General features: G+C 42.8%; 1 protein-coding gene across 11 annotated transcripts in view; it reads right to left on the bottom strand.

Moving 5' to 3' along the window:
• FGGY (FGGY carbohydrate kinase domain containing) overlaps positions 1 to 22,492 on the bottom strand; it is a 390,193-nt gene that overhangs the window by 149,108 nt on the left and 218,593 nt on the right. For all 11 annotated transcript variants that reach the window (XM_028513518.2, XM_036026185.1, XM_036026179.1 and 8 more), the window contains one exon: positions 18,204 to 18,307. In XM_028513518.2, coding sequence (XP_028369319.1) covers positions 18,204 to 18,307 — 104 coding nt within the window. The remainder of the gene's footprint in view (positions 1 to 18,203; positions 18,308 to 22,492) is intronic.

Here is a 22,492-nt window from a genome sequence, read left to right as displayed (position 1 = left end):
AAGAAACACTGTACATAGGACAATGATGCCTCAGTCCCCTTCAAAGTAGGCACTTTGGGACCTCACACAGTTCTCTCAATTGCTATTAGCTACCCCATCGTATTTTCCTGAATCTCATCAATAGTCTGAAATCTCTTGTCTTTCAAAGGTGATTTGGGAAAAGCCAGGAGTCGCAGGGCACCAAATCTGGGCTATAGTGGAGCTGAGTCACCTGGATGATTTGATGTTTTACCAAAAAACTCTGCACAAGGTGTGATGCATGAATGGGTATACTACTGTGATGAAGCTGCCAATCACCACTTGCCCATAGCTGCAGCCTTCTGAATCATCCAAATAGTTTCCACAGAGGAATATTCCAGCTTAATGCAAAATTTGATGCAGATTTGTTGCTCTACTTGCTCAGTCATTTTGAATGTGATGGCCACACAGTACACATGCTCACTCAGTGGCATCAACTGCTCCCACTGACTAGTACAGCAAAGTCGTCTTTGTTCACGCATGTGCATTCCAGTCCACTCTTCTTTGCTGTCAGATTACATTGATGTTGTGCAAGCTGTTCTTGTTATATTAACAATGGCTGGATTTTTTTCTGGACAGACCTCATATATTGAAACTGTCCAACAAGTAACATGGTCAGAAACAAATTTTAGACACATTCCCTCTAATATCAGGAACCATATGAGATTGCTTTTTATTATCCTAACTGTGCAACATAATACTGAAGGTCCTGACAAACACAACCAGACAAAAATTGCCACCAATAACAAAGGTATAAGAAATGGGAAAGACAAAATTTTACAGGTGATATAATTGTATAGATATTGTTCATACTGTCCCCTCTGCTTGCACCACTCTCTTTTCTAACCAGAATATCACAGTTCAACCTCACTGCTTTACAGAAACCTTCCCTGACCATCCAAACCACATTAGATCAGGGGTCCCCAACCCCCTGGCCAGGGACCAGTACCCATCTGTGGCCTGTTAGGAACCAGGCCACACAGCCAGAGGCAAGCAGCGTGGGAGTGAGCAAAGCTTCAGCAGCATTACTTCTTGAGCTCTGGCTCCTGTCCCACCTCCCCTCTGCCCTCCAAAATGGGTCCCCAGTGTCAAAAAGGTTGGATACCACTGCATTAGATCACATAGCTCTACAGTTTAAAAATTACTGTAAAAGACTCATGTGTGTGGAGAGTATGCAACATGTGTACATTTTAAAACCTAATAAATGAGACCATTTGCCAAGCTTAATGAATATAAAATCATTTAAAAAAATATATTTCTGTACTCTAGAAATAACCAAATAGGAAATATAATAGAAAACTAGATGCAATTCATAAAAACAGTAAAAAGTCACTGTACAGGAATTTGATTCCTTTGCTTTAATCTGTGTTCCATTGCTATATGTGAATTAGAGTATAGAAATAAACTAATAAATTTTATTTTTATTTACTTTACAAGAGGTATTTACATGACACTTCTTTTCATAAAGGGTTTGGTAGGCTGAGTACCCGCCCCTGAAAACATACCCATTTCCAAATCCCTGTGAATGTTACCTTATATGGCAAGAAAAAAGAAATTTTGTGGATGTGATTAAATTAGGGATCCTGAGTGGGGAGATAATCCTGGATTATCCAGGTGGGCTCTAAATGCAACCATGTGTCCTTACAAGAAAGATGCAGAAGGAAATTGGCTACAGATGAAGACAAAGCATGTGACTATGGAGGCCAAGATTAAAGTGATGTGGCCACAAGCCAAGGCAGGCTGGCAGCCATCAGAAGTTGGCAGAGGCAAGGAACAGATTCTCCCCTGGACCCTCCAGGGGAAGTAAGGCCTTGCTGACATTTGATCTCGGCTTAGTGAAACTGATTCTGGACTTACAGTCTCAGAACTTTGACAAAATAAATGTGTATTATTTTAAGCCATCAAGTTTGTAGTAATAGGTTACACCAGCCATAGGAAACTAATACAAAGGGTTTAAAATATTTTATACACCCCCTCTCAACACACACACACACACACACACACACACACACAGATATTATGGCAACACGTAAGTAGAATCTGTTATGTGAGACTAATGAAAAGAAGAATGAAAATATGACAAATAGAGGCTCCATATTCAACCTGAGTGTTAAATTTTCACTCTGAGCTTCCTGGCTTCCAGGGTCAGAAAAAATATACAATTATATAGCTTTTATCCCTGGAAAGATTATACTAGGTTCCAATGAAACTTCACTTTTCCACCTATACAAATTCTAAAACAAGTTCTCCGGTGGGACTTTATATGGGGTATGATGAGTTACACATTAGTTCATCAGCATGATTATAGCAAATAAAGGTATGGCCTTTACATGGCTATTACTCTTTTGTATTTTTAAATTTTTATTATAAAATAACTGTAGACAGGCCCTGGCTGGTGTAGCTCAGTGGATTGAGTGCGGGCCAAAGTGTCGCAGGTTCGATTCCCAGTCAGGGTACATGCCTGGGTTACAGGCCATGACCCCCTGCAACCGCACATTGATGTTTCTCTCTCTCTCTCTCTATCTCCCTCCCTTCCCTCTCTAAAAATAAATAAATAAAGTCTTTAAAAAAATAACTTTAGACTTACAGAAAAGTTGCAAAAATAGTACAAAAAATTCTAAACTCCTTTCGCCTAGATTCTCCCCATGTTTTGCATAAGCATTCTATCATATATACATGTGCGTATACCCTTGAATACACACACACGCATAAAAAACGTGTAAATTTTTCTCTGAACATGTGAGAGTAAATTGCAGATACAATGCCTATTTACTCCTAAATACTTCAGTAGGTATTATAGAAAAATGATATTCTCTTCTAACCATATGACAATTATATCAAGGAATAAACATTAACACAATTTTACTATTTAATCAATAGACCTTATTCAAATGTCCTCAGTTGTCCACAAAATGTCCTTTACAGTAAAAGGAAAAAAGATGTTTCTCTAGCCGAGGACCCAATGCAGGATCACACAGGCCTTTGGCTGGCATGTCTCCTTAGTCTCCCTTGACCTGGAGCCCATCTACACTCTTTCTTCATCTTTTATGGCCTTGACATTTTTGAAAAGTAGAGACAAGTTACTTTGAAAAATACTTCTTGATTTGGGTTTCTGATATTTCCTTATGATTGAACTCAGATTAGGCATTTTCAGCAGGACTACAACAAAAGTAATATTGTGTTCACAATGGCTACTTCTTGGAGAGATGTCTGATAAGATCCAAAAACAAAACTTAATTTTTGTATATAAACATCGTTGATGGTGTCGGCCAAAAACTCTCTCCTGTAAGTCTAGCTGTCCAAGGAATGCCTGGGACCTGCTGCTCTCTCTCCAGACATCTCTACTCGCTGGGCAGCAGCTGATCAAGGAAGATGAGGTAACACATTTCGGAAGCCCCCACTGCGCCCATGTTGTAACCTTGGCATTTTCACTGCCAAAAATGCCATTGATGTTACCTTCCTTACATCTCCCAGATACATCCACTTCTCTCGATCTTGCCCACCATAATGCAAGACAAGAACCCATGATTTCGTCTCTCTCCCAGACCCTCCACCTCCTTCTCCCGGGTCTCCTACCATACACTCTGTCTCTCTCCAAAATGTTCTCTGAACTGCATTTATTTTGATCCTTTGTAAACCCAATTGCTACCCACTGTGCTTAAAACTATTCAGTTTAAGATAAAAGACTAAATCCTTTACAAGGCTTACAAACTCAGCATGTTCTGCACGTTTTTTGTCTCTCCAACCTTATCCTGTGTCACTCCTCCCTCCTGCACCATTCTGAATCTGCAAAGTTCCCTCCCATTGTCCTGCTTTCCTTTCTTCCTGGATCAGTTTCCTCTAAACCACCACCTTGCAGACCCTCGCTCCTCTCTGTCAGACTGTTTAGTTACCTAAACAAAGTATCTCAGCTCGAACATCACTGCTTACAGAAGCCAACCACCCAAACTCTTACAGTTTCACTTGGCTTTAAGCTCATATTGTTCCTCTGCCTCACATCACCTATACATTGTACCTACAGAAAAGTGTCTAAAACGTACATGTACATTTTAAAGACAGATAATAAGTACTCATGCATCCTTCACCGGTCAATACCAGTTCCCCAAAGTGCCTCTGGAAGGCATCTTTTTTCCTCAGCAACCAGCACCCTCAGCCATGTAATTAATTTGTGTCTTGATATTTGTGGCAATTATTTCTTTGCTTGTCTTTCTAAGTTTAGTGCCTACTTATGCATTTCTAAAATGTATTGTCTCTTCAAAATAGAATCAGAGGTATAGAAACATGGAACAGACCAAGAGCCGTGTGGGGGAGCGGGGCTTGAGGACTGGTTGAAAGAAGGTGAAGGGATCAGCTGAAGTACATACATGCATGACCCATGGAGATGGACAACAGTGTGGAAATGGCATGAGGGAGTGGGGCAAAGAGGGAAAAACTGGGACAACTGTAATAGCATAAACAAAATATTTTAAATAAATAAATAACATATTTTGCCTCTTTTTGCATTTTATATGAATAAAATACTTTCATTTCTTTTACATCCTGTTTCTTTCACTTAAAATTGTTTCATCTATGTTGTTCTATGTTGCTGTACCTCCTTCACTTGAAGTATGCATGCCACTGTAGAAATATAATACAGTTTAGTTATTCATTCTGTTATTGATTGAAATTTGGGTTGATTAAAATTTGGGGCTACCATGGAAAATAATGCAATGAAAACTCTTGCACTGTCTTTGGGTACACATAGGTACACAAGTACCACAGTTTCTCCCAGTTTTTATCCAGGAATGGAATTGATGGAGTGCAGGGTACATACACTTGAATATGTGTATTCAAATTTATCAGAGGATGCTTGGCTGTTTCCCAAAGTGACTGCACTAATTTATTCTCTCACCAGCAGGGTATAAACATAAAGCACTTGCTAAGGTCTGTAATGACCTGTATTTTGTGATTGTTTGCTTAATATCCACCTCCTCCACTAAACACTAAATAAGGTGTGTATCTACTTTGGCTCACCATTTTCACTGTAGTTCCTGGCACGTAGTAGTTGCTCAAAAACAACAGGCTGAATAAAAGAAGGGATTCTGGATAAGAAAGGTTAAGTATTCTGGATGTGAACACAGGTCTATCTGACTTCAAAACCTATGTCTTTTCTACCACACTATATTATCCTTATCTCAAAATGGTGATGAGCATCTGTGTCCTACTTATTAGTTTTCAATGCAATGGCAGTAGCTGAATGAGATTACGGATGTCAATCCAACAAACAAAGTACATATTAAGTGTCTACCAATGTTCTACTTCTATGCACCTGGACCCGAAGGTCTACAGACAGGGCTCATGAAAGATGACTGTCAATGGCAAATACTCTGCGAAATGTCTGTGGATTAAGATGACTTTGTAGAGGAAGACGGAGGTTTCAGATATCACTGCAAGGAAAAACCAGGGAGACCAATTAATGCTTTCAAGTCCAATCTGCACCTGTGTCCCAAATTATTCACAAACAAAAGAAGCCTGCTCCAAGCCCTGATCAGAACAAACACTTTAAAATGCTTTTACCCAGGTGGTATCATCTTTCATCTGTGCCCAGGCTCAAGGACGGGCTGGGAGGAGAGCTGGATTAAACACTGCACTTGGGCTCTGCAGGGCACTGCGGGTTCAAAAGTAAACTCTGACTTCCTATTTACACTGAAAGATCTGAGGCCTTTGTGGTTTCCTGTTGCATCCTGGTGTGTCTGTGCTTTGGTTTCTGGGTTTGTCTGCACAGAGCTGCAAATCACGTCTCTCACTGTGTCCCTTCATCTTGCTTTTCATGAGAAAATAAGCATTCTACAATCTCTAATTGTTGGCAAGGTCTACCAGGCACTCTACCCAAGTCCCAACTTCTCAGTGTGTCTGTACCCAAACCTACAAGACAGACCTCCTTTGAAAGGATGGAGCTCCAAGGGACCTCCTAGTGTGCCCCAAACAGGCACGGCATGACTAACGGTCCAACTTGATTTGCTTCATTTTACACTAATTTTACATTCATTTATTTTACTCTTACATTCATTGAGTATAAATTTAGAGTTTCTTGTTTGTACAAGGCGCTCTGCTAGGTACTGAGGAAACAGTGATGGAAAGATATATAATTGCTACTCTGAAGGAGCTTAAAGCCATTTCTCTGAAAGTCCCTGATTAGAAGCACTTGGGCACATGATAAAATTACAGGTTCATTTATACTCCTCCCTGGCAAGACTTACTGGATCAGACCCTGTGGGAGTAAGACCTGAGGAATTACAATTTTAAGGAGCTCCCCAGGTACATTTTATGCATGCTAACTGAGAACCGCTGTGCTCCATCTCAGGGGGGACGTTGCAGCCACAGTGGGGACTAGTGACAGACTTGGGAGCCCTTCCCGTGATAAACCAGACTTGCCCCAGCTGCAGGATCCTTCAATTTGAGTAAATGAAGAGGAACCGACTAAGGATGCAGCTGAAATGGCTCTGGGGTTTGCTCAGACATGTGTCTGAGTCTTGGTCTTATCACTTACTAGCTGCGGGACTTTGGACAAATCACTCAGTTTCTTTGAGCCTCATTTTGAAAAAGAAAACAACACCTGCTCTGACTGCCTCACTTGGTTATTCTGAGTATCAAATTCCACGAGGCATTTTACAAACTCGAAAGCACGGAGAAAGAGTTAGTCATGTTATAGTCACAAAAACTTTCATAAACAAGAAAATAAAGCCAACCTCTGAGGTTTCTCTTAGGCAGTCAGAGCTGCCCCATCTCTCTTAACCATCCCAAGCTTTGCTCGTGGGGCCCACTTTCTCTTAAACATCATAACTGTGTGTTTTATGGTTCCTTCTAGATTCCAGCAGCCTTTTCCAGGAGCAGAGCTCAAAGCAGAGCCCAGTACTGGGTAGGATAACAAGATACTCTTCAGGTACCATGTTAACATTTTCAAGGAAATGCTATAAAAGACAGAAGCCGGGCCAGACCTGGCTTCCCCACCACTGCCATCTCTCTGACCTCAGTTCCATCCATCGTCCCATGGATGAGACATGTACTCTCTCAGGCCCTTTTAGGCTGCTACCTCTAATGATATTTAACTTTAGTTTAATCCTAATTTATTACTATTACCCTTTATTCTCATTTAAAACATGGCTACTACACTTTTCTCTGCCTTAATCTCTCATATTTGTTCTGAGGATTAGAAATATTATACACAGACTGCCTGGCACAGAAACTGGCATATGGTAAGTATTTAATACACACTAGCTATCATCATTATTAAGTATAACATCTCTCTTGCTTATCCCTGGAATGTTGCCCCCAACAAATCCTTCTTCATTACACACCATGCAGAAACCTAAGTATTTTCCTTTTTGAATACACATTTTTGATCCAAATTTTACATCCTTGAACTTGTGATTTGGCATTTACTGTCTACCTCACTGGCAATACAAATTATTTGCTCTCTGTTAGCATATCTCTTTGGGTGAACTTGATTATAAACTATGTGTTGAGCACCTACTATTTGCCCTTGGGACAGAGTATGAAGGAGACTTCGCTCAGTGAGCTCAGGCTTGTGGGGCAGACAGAAGTGTCACAGCTGCACTGGAGCTGTGCATAAATAGCTACAAGGGTCCAGATAAGTGAATGTGGTGGGCAAAGGGCAGAGGATGGCATCATGAAACTGATGTCTGAACTTGAACTTTGAGGAAGACTATATGCACCCCTATGTTCATTGCAGTGTTATTGACAGTCACTGAGATTTGGAAGCAGCTGAAGTGCCCATCAGTAGACGAGTGGATAAAAAAGTTGTGGTAGTTATACACAATGGAATATTACTCAGATGTGAAAGAGATAAAATATTACCTTTTACAACAGCATGGATAGAGCTGGAAGCACTATGCTAAGTGAAGTAAGCCAGTTTCAGAGAAAGACAACTACCATATGATTTCACTCATATGTGGAATCTAATAAACATAATAAACTAACAAACAAAATAGAAGCAGATTCATAGGCAACAAACACACTGACAGCTGTTGGTGTGAAGGAGGGCTGTAAGGCTGGGTAAAAAAGGGGAAGGGATTAAGCAAAAATAAATAAATAAATAAAAAGTAATATTATTTTATATTAAAAACACATCACAGCATTACAGTTACTTTGATCTCCTTAAGACTTAAGATTTCCATTCTTTTTAAATTAAATATAATCCCAAATCTATAAAACCATGGCCAAAATATCCACTCATTTTCCCCATTTCAACTTGGTTTTTTCTACTGGCAGTTGGGAGCCACAGAATGTTCATTAGGAAGGAAATTCTAATTTCAATCTTCAGCGCTTATAGCTCAAAAAACGTCTTATGGATTCTCCTGAGATCTTTGGTCTTTTAGATATTATGTCTCCTGATTCTTTAACACTGGTTAAGTAGAAGAATACAAACTACCCTAACCTTCTCTGATGGCTCTGGGGAATAAGAGATATGAAAATTTAATTAACATATGAACAGAGGCCCTTGGAGCACACAAGGAGAGCGGGAGAAGGGAATGAAAAAATAAGAGAAAGGAAAGAAAGCAAAAATTCTGAAACCTCTGAACTAAATGTATGTAGAACAGATGAGCTGAGCGTGTGGAGGCCCTTGGCACGGTACCTGATCGTTAGTGAGTGTCCACAACGGCTGTCTTCAGCATCTTTTTCGTCCACACTGAACCACTGGAAAAGCACAAACACTTTCATAACTGCTAGGTTGCCCTCAGCAGCCACAGTATCAGGGTCACCCACACAGCAGATGAGTGGTAAATAGGAAAAGAAAAAAAAATCAATGTGGTTTTCATTTCATGCTCTTCCAAAAGAATACAAAAACATCTCCATGAGTTGGGAAGTCAGCCGCATGTCTTCAAATTGCCTAATTCAGTACTTGACCACAGAGCAGCAGGGAAACAGAGAAGATTAAATAAGGAGTCTCATAAATACTCTTCTCCCAGGGGACAATGGTGACAAGTGATGTTGTTTATTTTTATTGTTATCGTTAGACTGGTGGCCTCTTGAACGGCAGTGATTTGAAAGGCTGGGAAGAGGGAAAAGAAGAGCACTGTGATCTCCTTGCAATCCGGCCCTAACTTCACAGTTCTCAGCAGGCTTTGGGAAAGACTTGCCTTGTAATCACTTCACCTCCATTCCCACAAAACTCGGCACACGTGGCCAGCCCATCCCCCAGCCTCAGTCTCGTAGTTGTGCCAAGAGCTGAGAGGATACGCTCTGACATCCAACAGCCCCAGCTGGAAACCTACCTCTAGGACTTACTAGCTAGGCGACCTTGGATCAGCATTCAAGTTTTAGTCCCTGTAAAATGGGAGGATAATTCTGATAACTGCATAAGGTTATTGTGAGTGTTAAATAAAATAATATATTCAAATTTCTTAGCCCATAATAAGCCTGCAGTAAATATTAGTCATCATTCTTACTGCTGCTAATTTTATTTTTCCGCTCTGCTTTTTTTTACCATTCTCCCAGGCAAGCTGCCGTTTTCTTGTGGAAAACTGGGCTCAGGCCAGTTGACATATGTTCGCCAGAGGCTTTTGTTTCTGACCTTCTGAGAGGCCTTGTTTCACCTGACTTTGCCGTGTTCCTGGTGGGATTCCAGAAACATGGGACTGCACAGTACTGCCCAGCTTTAAGAGGAATGGAATGGCTGGATCACACAGTAGGTGTGACTTTGTAAGAAATTGCTTAACTATTTTCCAAAGTGGCCTGAGGCATTTCACATCCCCACCAGCAGTGTGGGAGAGTTCCAGTTCCCCACAGCCTCACCGCGAGGCCAGCCATTCTAATAAGTGTATAGTAGATCTTACTGTGGTTTGCATTTGCATTTCCCTTTTAAGTTATGATGGAGAGCATCCTTTGTTCCTCCAACACGGGCCTGGGTGAAATACAGCATGCCAGGACCAGGGTATACCCTTTGCTTTGGGGAACTTTCTTCTCTGATGGTGTGAAAAAGCTGGAGTCATCACCCAGAGAACACAACTCCGAAAGTGTGCCAAGGTGCTTTTCTGTGGTTATGGCCCACAGGCTCTAGTGCTCCTGAGCTCTTTTTTCCCCCAAAGAAGAGAGATCACTAAGCCGAAGAGCATGCTGAGGAGCTGCTGGGGTGAGGGATAGAGTTCTTCTCCCAGGGCACAGGGTGGTAGGATGGGGTGGTGGGTGGGCATGGGAAGCTTTGGAGAGGTCTGGCGTGGTGGAGGAAAGAAGAGAAAGCAGATGTGTCACGTCTGTGTCTCCCAGGACCCATTCAAGTTAAACCGTTCAGTGAAAATCTTACTTCTCAGAGGGGCTAAATGGACCCCCCCAATACCCTGGTAAGCTGGGAGTGGGGAACAGACTGACAGCACCTCAGACACGGGGGTCCCACATCAGTCAGGCCCCACTCAGCACAGACAGATGATGAAAGACAACCCCAGTGAAAGGGGGAGGAGTGAGAAGAGACTCAGGAAAATCCAAGCGCACTTGCACATTTCCCTGCAGGGTGGGGTGAAGGGAGAGGAGAAGTGGTACAACCCGAAGTCACTAAGCATGTGCTGTGCACCTAGCTCTAAAACGGACAGGCGGGCCGAGAGGAGGCACAGGAGACATGGAACCACCAGGCAACTCAGCTTCTTTAGAAATGCAAGTCAGTACCATTAAAACAAAAATAACAGCTAGGGGCCAGAGTAGAACGATGAAATAGGTCACGGTAGCTACACAATTAATTTGGGTTAAAAGGGTGACAGTGAAAGCCAGTACTTCGGGAGCACCTACTATATACCATTTTTTAAATGAGGACTAGATAATTTTTATGGATGTATTTAGAATAGTGTCAGGAATATAGTGAGCACTATGTAAGTGATGACAGATTCTATTACTGTTGTTGTTTTTCTCTAGTATCCTTTTCTATTTTTAAAAAAGCTTTATTGATCCAGAGTCATCATTAAGTAAGCTGCACATATTTAAAACATCAGAGCTGGTAAGTTTTGACACAGTACATACCAGTGAAAGCATTACCACACTCAAGATAACATGCCACCACCTCCAAAAGTTCCCAGGTGCCCCTTTGTCATCACTCCCCTGGCCCCCACCGTCCCCACGCCCCCACTGAAGGCAGCTGCTGCTTGGCTTTCTCTCATTATATATTAATTTGCATTTCCTAGAATTTTAAATAAATAGAATTAGATAGGTTATTTTTTCCCTTTGGGTTGGCTTCTGCTACTTGGCATAATGATTCCGCAATTAATCTGTGTTGCATCTTGTATTAATAGTTTGTTTCCTTTTATTGCTTAGTAATATTCCATTATAATGTTACACCTACAGTTTGTTTATCCTTTCACTGTTGATAGACACCTGGGTTGTTTCCTGTTTGCCTAGTACAAATAAAGTTTGGACATTCCTGTACAAGTCTTCGTGAGGACATGTGTTTCTATGAGTGGAATGGCTGGATCACACAGTATAGGTACCTGGACTTTGTAAGAAATTGCTTAACTATTTTCCAGAGTGGTTGCACCATTTCATGGTCCAGCAGGTGAGAGTTCCAGTTCGCCACGTCCCTGCCACAGCTTCAGTTATTCTAATAAGAGTGTAGTGGATCTCATGATGGTTTTCATTTGCATTTCCCCAATGATTATGATGTTAAGCATATTCTCAGGTGCTTATCAGCCATTCGTATCTTTTCTTTGGTGAGATGTCGGTGTCAACATTTGCCCATATTTTAACTAAGTCTGCTGTCCCTCTGCTCTGAGCCTTTGAGAGAAGCTATTTCACTGGAAGGGAAGAGCAAGGATTTGGGGTCAGTCTTCTAGAGAGCTCAAACAAGCATCCTCATCCTGCACATGGGGTGAGACAATTAATTACTCTTTGCCTCAGTTTCCTCACTTGTGAAATGGGGACAGTAGTGATGCCCCGCCCCACAGGCTTGTTGAGCTGATATAAAGGACTTAGCACAGTGCCAGCATAGTAGCAATCATCACTATCTCCATCTCCTCATATTGACTGAGGCTGGGCCAGAGCTGATGAACATCCTCCATCCAGCAAAGCATAGAACCGTCCTGACTCAAATGCCTGGGCAAACATTACCCTGAGTTTCTTTAATGCATGAACTGTCTCGTATTGCATACTGAATAGCATCAACCCTGTCCTCACCAAATCAATGCCTAAGATATAATCTCTTTTCAATTTATGTGGTGCGGGCCCAGAGCTAGCCTTAGTATGGAGAGTCTCCTGAAGATGCTGGCTCCTAGAGGAGTGACATCAGCAGGTCGTGGTGAACAAAGAAAGAGCAGGGTGCTTCATGCACTGTACCCCAGTTCTTTCATTGGTTGGTGTAGTGGTGGTCCTACTGTACAGTGTGGACTGCCTTCCCTCCCCTCCTCTCCCAGTGACCTCTACCAAGGCCACCTAAAGAGACCAAGGCAGAGAAACTGGTTCCACTTGCCCACTTTCTTCTCAGCTGTGGTATCCTGCTAACAGAAAGTCACCAGTTCAAGGCACAAGGCCATTCTCCCTTCCGTGGTGTTCTCCCAATGGGCCTGCACATGCCTACATTCCAGCCAGGCTGCAGAGGAAGTCAGCTGCCCTGTGGTGTGGACACACAAAAGAAAAACCAAGTGGAGACATAAGGACAGGGCCTAGTTCCTGAAACTGAGCTGGCAGGAAGTGCACCCTGGTGGGAGTGAAGAAACCATGATACACCCTGCAAATACACCCTCTAGGAAAAATTCCTTGTCTACTGAAGACCTGAGCGGGCCCCTTCTCCATCCAGATCCCCCCACACTCCAGGCATGCGCTTATTTTAGTCATCACCACTGTGTATTGCTGTTGTCTCCTTCCTGTCTCTCTTAGGGAAGATACTTCACTTTATTTACCTTAATACCCTTAACACTTAGCCAGGGAAATACAAGAAAATGTTTCTTAATGAGACATTGATTTAATGAATGATTTTAAAAAAGCCCTTAATTTTAGAATAGTTTTGGATTATAGAAGAATTGTAAAGATAGTGTAGAGTTCCCATATACCCCACATCCAGTTTCTCCTATCATTAATATCTTACATTACAGACACATGTCATAGTTAAAGATGCTGATACATTATCACTAACCGAAGGCCTTATTTTATTCAGATTTCCTTAATTTTTACCCAATGTGCTTAATCTGTTCCACGATCCCATCTAGAATACTACATTCCACCTAGATGTCACATCTCTTTAGGCTCCTCTTGGTTGTGATTAATTCCTCAGACTTTCTTTGTGTTTTGATGACCTTGACAGTATGGAGGAGTGCTGGTCAGGTATTTAGTAGACTGTCCTTCTAATGGGATTTGTCTGATGCTTTTCTTATGACTAGACTGTGGTTATAGGTTTGGGGGGAAAATGACAAACAAAAAGTACCATTCTCATCACATCATATCAACAGTACTTACTTACTATCAACATGACTTGCCACTGTTGACATTGACCTTGATCACCTGACAAAGGTCATGTTTATCAGATTTCTCCACTGTAAAATTACTCCCACCCTTTTCACAATGTCCTCTTTGGAAGGAAGTCACCGTGTGCAGCTCACACTGAAGGTGTGGGAAGCTATGCTCCACCTCCTTCAGGGGGAATAGCCACAAAAATTACTCGGAATTCTTCTGCACAGCGAGATTTGTCTCTTCTCTTTATTTATTTATTCAATCATTTGTTTATGACTTACTTTGGGTTATGATCCAATACTACTTTATTTTGCTGCCCAAATTGTTCTAGTTCTGACCTCCTGGGAGCTCCCTCAGTGGGCTCCTGATACTCTGTCACTATTTTCTTTTTTAAGCACTTCCTTATTTTCTGGGCTATAAGATGCTCCAGGTTCATCTTGTCTATTTCCTGCTCCAGTTCTAGAATCAACCATTTCTCCAAGGAATCCCAGTTCTTTTTATTAGGGAACAGTATTAGAAACTAAGATGTGGGCAACCCCTACTGTTGGTTACAAACCCAAGTGTGCTTGTAACAACTAGCTGCTGGGGTATCCTTATTTCTAGGCCCTCTCAGTTGTCAGGGCCAGGAATATGTTTACTAACCTGCATAGCTGCACATGTCTATAAGTGTTTCCATATGTATCCATCTTTATCTAAATAAAGCTATACGTGAGTTCATCCTGATGTGCCTAATTTCAATCCATTACCACATGGAGCATGCTGGCCTTAATGAATCATTTTTAGTAATAACACCATATTAGATCTATTTTGCTAGGTACAGTGCCAAACTGTTTACAAAGATTAATTCATTTAATCCCCAACTTTTTAGGTAAATACTATTACCTACAATAGGAAGAAACTGAGGCACAAAAAATGACATATCTTATCTAAACGCACACAGTAAGTGGTGGGGCCTGGACGTGAGCTATATCCTTGAGATTCCACGCCCACCAAGTGACAGAGGACACTCTCCCTACATTCATCTAAGACTTTGGGGAAATTTCAGTTCTGAGCAATTCAGATGCAGATGTAATTCCTGGCTCTCATCAGCTATTGTTCTGTTCAAACTTTACCTCTACAACACTTCCCCACCCCCTTCCCTGGGGTTGCTCCCCATTGAGATGCTAACAGAAAGACAAGTTGCCAAGTTACAACCTGACTTGACAGTTCAAGAGAGGAGTGCTGGTGCAATGGCGAGGATCAGCTCTACCTGACCCTGTGACTTTTCAACCTCTGGCTAACCCCAGCTGTGTATTATCTTGGGTTTTGGTAACTTGGTAGTAATTAAGTTTGAACAAGCTGCTCTGCTTTCATGGAGTTAAAAAAAGTATTTTTTTCTGTTGTTAATTAAATCATCTACAAGAAAGATAAATGTGCAGCCCACACTTACATCTTCTAAAATATCAAAGGCCTGATTAGTAAGTGTTATGTTCAACCTCAGGCTTATTCTGCAGATTCCTGGAAATAACAGGGACCTGGAGGTAGGGAGCTTCGAAATATTTACCAATATTCGCTTACTTGAACACTAAGTCATTCATTCATTCTGGGTGATCTAGAAAGAGGCGACCTTTACAGCACAAAATGTTCCTGTGGGTTTTGTTTCAATCAACCTGCTGAATTAGAAACATCAGCAGTGAGCAGAAAGGAAGAAAGAGAATTCTTCAGACCAGGTTGAAAACCACTTTTTTCAAAAGCCCACAGTCCCCTCAGTTCCCTGCATTCTGTTTCGTGAATTTTTCCTGACAGTTGGGGGTTTTATTTGCCAGAACCACAACAAAGGGGGTCCTTGAGTTTCCCTGGGAGTGTTTCCTCAGACCTGCACCTCTCCTAGACCTCACAAAGGTGTTATTGTTGCTGGCTCGCTGGGTGCCCAGCACCTGAGAGAGATCAAAGGCACTTTCTGATGCCAGCATGACCACAGTCTCGCCCTCACCACATAACATTAAAGCTGATGATTAATCCCCTTGGCCCAGAAGGTCCCTTCCCACTCCTAAGTACAAAGCAGGGAGGGGGTGGGGACTTTATTTCCAGCATAACACGACCATAATAAGCTGGCATTTTATGGCCCTCATTCATTGCAACCAACTGCAGCTGCCCATCAAACTCAGCAAAGCCCAAACAGTTGCTTGGTGTGAGCCCTTTATATCACTCATAAAGTACAATAAGAATCCCATCATTTCAGAGTGTCTATGATATACTAGGTATGATGTATATAATTCATGTCATCCAGCAATGCTGTGGGACTAGCACCATCACCCCCAACTTAGTGGATGAAAAATCTGAGGTTCAGAGAAGTTAAGTAACTCATTGCGGCTCACAGGGCTCAAAAAGTGCATGAGCAGATGTTCAAACCCACATCTAGGTGACTCCGAAGCCCATGCTGTCTCCATTCATCTACGGCACATTAGTATCTTGCACAGCACAGTCAGGCTTTGAGGAGGGTGCACTTGGGAATCAGTGGGAGCTAGAGATGAGTTCTCACCTCCAGCCTATAGCTTTGTAGCCCTGGGAAAATTACTAGACATTTTTTTTTAATTTTTAAAAAAGATTTTATTTATTTATTCAGAGATAGAGGGAGGGGAGGAGAAGCAGAGGGAAAGAAATATTGATCAGTTGCCTCTTGCATGTGCCCTGACTGGGGACCAGGCCGGCCACCCAGGTATGTGCAGTGACAGGGAATTGGACTGGTGACATTTCACTTTGCATTATGATGCCCAACCAACTGAGCCACACCAGCCAGGGAAGTTACTTGGCTTTTCTATGCTTGAGTTACCTAATGTGTAAAATGAATAATTTAGTAAAAGTATCATCCCAACTAAGAGATAAGAAGACTGAGAAATACAGATGTCACAGAGTCACTCATAATCATTTAGATTGGACTCTGCTCAGAAATCTAAATTGAGTAGGGTAAAATGCCTGAAATTCAGACTTCACAGGAGAAATCAGATTAGATGTGTCCCACTGAAAGTGGTGGGTGATTTAAATAGGTTCAAGTCTGTGTTCAGTGAAGGCAAGCTAGCAAGTATAGACTCACTTCGAGGAAAAGAAGGGCTGGCTGCCCCTGGCGGGTACCCCTGCTTGAGGCAGCCGCGGGCCTCTATAGATCTCTCCCTGTAATGACAGCCAGACTTTATTTACAGTAGGGCTGCTGAGGGGAAAGAGAGGCTGGGGTTTTTAAACTCAGTTAAAGAAGATCTATTTACAACTTTTCCCAGAGAAATGAATAAAAGGAAAACTTTGTGTGTGTGTATGGTGGGCAGAGGTCAAGGAAATCTATGTCCTTAAAGTCTAGCACAACACAAATGTCCCCTCAAGAAGATGTTCCTAGCCCTGGACCCTGCTCAGGCAGAACAGTCACTGTCTCCTTTCTGCCCAACAACACGAGTGCTAGTGATCATAAGGTAACCCTTGTGAAGTGCTTACTTTATGTCAACCACACATAACCCCATTTTACCCTCACAATACTGCGAGACACGTCCTGCAACTCTCCACGTTTTGTAGAGAAAGAATCAGAGGCCCACAGGGGTTAAGTGCTGCGCCCAAGGGCCCATACTCAGGAAGTGGAAGAACTGGGATTGGAAGCCAATTGGGTTGGCTCCACCATCTCTGTGAAATGGGAAGCCTTGTGAGGGCACCTTGCACAATGCCTGGCACATAGCAGATGCTCGGTGTCACAAGTTCATCTGAATCTATATATAGTGGGGCCTTGCCTTGTAATACCTGGTATAATTCTATATCATCAATGAGAGACCCTGTGTCATACTTTTATCCCCAAGGGTTAGCAAAGTCCCAGACACAAGAGTAGGGGATCAGTAAATAAGTAAATGTATCAATATCTACTTGATCAAAATATTTCATGAAGAAAAAGGTCTCACTGAGTCTCTGTTACTGAACAGTTTCTCCTCGCCCATGATTCCCTTCATAGCTCAGAGCTTCTGCCCTGGACTGCACCCCACCATAACCCGTGCTCTTCTCCCTGCTCCTCCCCCACTTGCCTTCCTCTTCCTCCCCCACTCTCCTCACTCTTTTGCCCATCTGGGAAAAATCCAAGGAGTCGTCCATCTAAGTTTAACACAGTAATGACTTTTAAATAAAAATATGGTAGAAATGGGTACTTATCGAAATGGAATGCTTTCAGACTCATGCATTTAAAAAAGATATAAATTTTAGTGCAGGCACTAAATTTTAACTGCAATCTTGGAGAAAGCCTTTCTACTAATTCATGGAGAAAAATTAACAAAGTGAAAATTGCTTATCAGTGTTCTTTTGAAGTCATGATATGCAGCCTAATTCTATAGATCATCAGGCTGCTCCCAGGGAGATAGATTTATATTGATTGAGAGGGAGCTCAGCGGCCAAGGAAAACAGACACCCCCGTGCAGAGAAGACTCAGCTACCCATTAGGGAAAGATCAGCCTGTGAGCGAGGTGTTGCCATTGTTGGATCCAATTTCACCCCTCACTCCTCCTCAGCTCTCTGGCCAGAGTGGTGTTAAAGGCAGGCTCAACCTTTTTCACACTTTTAAGAATTTGGCCCCCAGAAAAAAAGATCTGGCAAATCTACTCAGAGCTGTTGGAGAGAAAGCCGAGCTTCCAGCTAGACAAAGCAGGGGTGGGTGGCAGGAAGGGAAGGCGTAAGGGAGCAAAAGCGCCAGCAGCTCCGATCTCCTCCGGGCTGCCCTCCCCGAGTGCAGCACCCCCCCCCCACCGGCCTGGCAGACTCACCCCCATGTGACAAGAAGATGTTCCACAGATGACAGCCAACCGTGACGTCACTGGCTGTCCCTCACAGGCGAGGCCGTGCCCCCTCACATCTGTTCCAATCACTCCTGTGAGAAAGCAAAAACAAAATCCTCTTAAAAAAAAAATAAAAAAAGATAGCTAAAAACAAGCATAAAACACTCTTTTTTTATGGCCAAACAACATTGAGAAAGCAAGTGTTCCACATGTACTCCCGTCTCCAGTACAAATCAAAGGAGAATACTTGCTGGCCTTGGGAAAACTAGGAAACCTGTTTTAATAACAGTAAATGAAATTAGAATAATAAAGGCAGCAGCAATCAGTGATTTTGTGCTCAATAAGTACCAGGCTGTACTGCATATTTACATGTACAGTCTCATTTTATATTAACCTTTTCAGGTTGATAGTATAAATGCCACACATGCCCGTAGAGAAGGCATGCGCAAAGGTTGAATGACCTGTCCAAGGTCACACTGCTAGGAAGCAGCAGAGCTGAATGGAATCTGGTTTAATACATCACATTTCAATCTCAAAGTTGGTGACAGCATGGTTTGATGACTGAAAATTTTTAGCATCTCTAAGTCACCATTCTTACTGCTACTTAATAAAGAACTAGCATGGTGCCCTGGCTGGCGTAGCTCAGTGGATTGAGCGCGGGCTGGGAAACAAAGTGTCCCAGGTTCGATTCCCAGCCAGGGTACATTCCTGGGTTGCAGGCCAGAACCCCCAGCAACCGCACATTGATGTTTCTCTCTCTCTCTCTCTATCTCCCTCCCTTCCCTCTCTAAAAATAAATAAATAAAATCTAAAAGAACTAGCATGGTAATGGTAGGGTGGTGGACAGTGAGCTTCTGTTAAAACAATGCCAGAGAGCAGAGATTTTCCCATAAATGGTATAACCTCAGGCCTCTTCTCCATATAGACTGCATTCCTTGATCCTTGCTGGGCAAGCAAAGTTACCAATGTGATAAGAAATCTAAAGGGACTGTTAGAGCCTAGAACTGTCTGTCATTTGCCCAAATAGCCAACAGACACCTTCCACACACAAAAATACAAGTAGGTGTGAAGTGGGAGCCAGAATCATGCCAACATCCCTACCTATGACAAAGGCAGGATGTGAAAAGTGCTCAGGAAGGACATAGGTTGCGACGCAGGAGAGAACAGCTCCCACCGACCTCACCAGCTCCATGCAATGCCACCGGCACTCTCCATCTCCAGCACTCAGTGCTCTTTCCCACTTCAAGACCTTTGCCTTTGCTCTCCTCTTTGCCTGAAGTGTCATTCCCCAACCTCTCTGCCCTGCTAAACTCCCATTTATTCCTAACTCTACTATTACTTCCTGGGAAGGCTCCCTCTCTCCTCAAGGAAAGATGGAGTCTCCCTGTTCAAGGTTCTCATGCACCCTTCGACATCCCTAGCACACAAGATGCCAGTAACTTTAAAAAGTCATATATCCTCTGCCTCTCCTTTTATTATAAAAGCTGCTGGAAGCTGGCACTACCATACGCACATGCCTAGCCTTCTAGATCGCCCCGCGGTTGCTAGCACAGGGCAGAGAGTGAAATCAAGAATGCTTGGTGATGCACAGATAAAGAAGACAGGTCCCTGTCCTGGATGCTCATTGTCTGGAGGGACAGAGAGAGCAATACCTGGAGCATTTCAATGCAGAGATTGGAATGTGATATGAAAAGACACAGGGACACTTGAGCTCACCTGTAGGGGTTTGAGGTGGTTTCCTATGGAGATGGGTCTATGCTGAGTTCTGTAGGTGAAAGGTGGGCTGGGAATGTCTTTTCCAGTCACAGATCCCCAGATACTGAAGGCACTGGCTGCTCAACAAGCAGACCTTTCCAGAAAAGAGGATCTAGGGGCCACAGAAAGGCTTCTTTTGTCCTGACAACTTTCTAGGTTTTTCCAGTGCTTTTTCCAAATTCTACCTTCCCAAGCACAGCGATTTGTGAACCTCTACTACTGTTCAGAGGCCCAGCAGCAGGGGGAAGTAGGACTCTTTCAAACTTTCTCCGTTGGTTATCATAGTAGTCAGGTCTGGGACTGAGCCTGTAAGAGCCCTCCGCCTCCTGGCTTTCACCAAGTCCCCAGTTCTGCTCAGCATTGTAGGGCTGCCCTGCAGACTGCTGCTCTCAGATGCCAAGTCAACCAAGGTCGGCTGGGAGATCTGAGAGTTGAAGGAACTACAAGAGTATGTCTCCCCTACCCCTTTCCCTGTGTCTGGTGGCTGCTTCTCCTCCATGTCTTCAGCTCTGCTGACAGGGTCACAGTGACTCCCACACCTACCGGAGTCTACCACCCTTGGACTCAGGTAGCACCACCTCCTCCCTTTCTGCTTCCCACCAGGAGTAGTAGCAGCTTCCATTCTGCTGAGCTCTGGCTCGTGTGCAGGAAATGCAGCACTTCTTAGCTCTTTCCTCATCTGGGTCAGCATTTCAGAGTATTAAATTCCCTCTTTTTTATATACTTAAGAATATTTATATTTTTCTGGGTGGACTCTAAATATGCCAGTCCCAATCGAGGGCACAAAGGCTTTGGATGGGAAGAAACTCTAGATATGAGCTCATTTTAACTGAGATCTTTTTGCACATTCTCTTCCTGTGCACCTCATTTTATTCTTACAGCCACCGAATGTGACTGGTACTCTTATCATCCTCATTTTACAGCTGAGAAGACCGAAGCTTAGAAATTCACTTAACCAGGGTCACATAGCTCAGGAAACAGGGCTGGGAGTCACATCTAAGCCGTCTGACTCCAAACTGCTGGTTTTGGGAGTTTTCTCCGAAATAAAACCAAAATGGCCAGGTGGTTGATGTTTACTTGTCCGTGTATCTCAAAATATTTGGTCCTGAAATCCTCAACAGAAAAGAGGTTGGCCACTGCTGGTCCACAGCATTATATATAAGTTCAAGAAATTTCTGACGCTGACCCACATTTATTGGTTCCATGTATAAAGCACAGCAACGTGTACCTTACAGGGTCCTTCAATAGTGAAGGGGGTTAAAAATGGGAAAAAACAAACATGTGGGAAACATTTTTCTGTTTCTTCTCCAGTTAGTAAATTCACTGTTGATATATTGAGGCTTACAATCTTACATCTAGAGTGTTATAATGAGACAAAAAAAAAAAAAAAAGGAAAAAAAGGAAACTGAAACAGAAAGACCTTGGATAAAATGAAGAAAACAGACAATATCATACAGTTGTTCTGATATTGAGGAAATGTTTAAAAATGAAAGTGATCAATGGTAGCTAGGCTGCCGCCACCACTACCACCATGACCCTCAGCACCCTCGTCACCATCACCACCATCATCATCAACATCATCTTAACTGTCCTGTGAGAGACGGCATATTATTTCTTCCTTTCTAGCACACATATCAGATATCTAAGATAGGCTGGGTACCATGCTAAATACTTTAAATTTTATTGCTTTTAATCTTAACAACATCCATAAAACATAAATATTCTTTCTCCCCTTCAACAGATGCAGAAGCAAAGAATCAGAGTAACTTGTCCAAGGCCACACAGATGCAAGAGCAGGGTTTGACCAGGATTTGACCTCGTGCTGTCTGACTCTAAAGCCATGTTCTTTCTGTACTCCCTCATTTATGATGTTAGAATTGTCTTATATAAAGGAAATATATTTGGAAGTATCAGTTACCATGGAACATTAGTAGGCACCATGGGTTTTGAGTTACAAAATCTGAGTTTTGGCTCCAGTTCTGCCACAAACTATCTGAAAGTTTGAACTGTTCCCTCACATTCACAATGAGAGAAATGGGTTGCAAATGTAGGTCCTTTCTCAGCCGCTCTAACTACAAAATACACACAGTGCTTCTTCTAAAATACCAGGTAAAATGTCTCCTTACTGGAAACAGAAGGGTAGAAAAAAACACCTCCCAAGTTCCTCCATTCTCATTGCTCTATGGAGACTTAGATAACCTCAGGCCAAACTCATGTGGCACTAGCCAGAGGCAGGTCGTGTCCAGTTTCCCCTCAAGAGGGGTTCTCTCCACGCTGCCAAAGGTCCACTCGATCCCACAGCAGTGCAGACCTGGCGTCCACTGTGAGACCACTGGAACCTGAGAGCTGGCACACCGCATTTTCCCTTCGACCACAGAGAGCTCGGAGGGACCATCCCAAGAAACAAGGCCCAACACAGAGAAGGCAACAAAGGGCAGGAGGGACCTTCCCCTCCCTGCATAAACACATTTCACAATCCAGAGAGGAATCATGGGCTGCACATGTAACATCAGGAAACAATT

The sequence above is a fragment of the Phyllostomus discolor genome, chromosome 5 (genome assembly GCF_004126475.2).
Source record: "Phyllostomus discolor isolate MPI-MPIP mPhyDis1 chromosome 5, mPhyDis1.pri.v3, whole genome shotgun sequence".
Lineage (NCBI taxonomy): Eukaryota > Metazoa > Chordata > Mammalia > Chiroptera > Phyllostomidae > Phyllostomus > Phyllostomus discolor.
The sequence above is the reverse complement of the archived record's forward strand: the minus strand, read 5'-3'. Positions and strand labels throughout refer to the sequence as shown.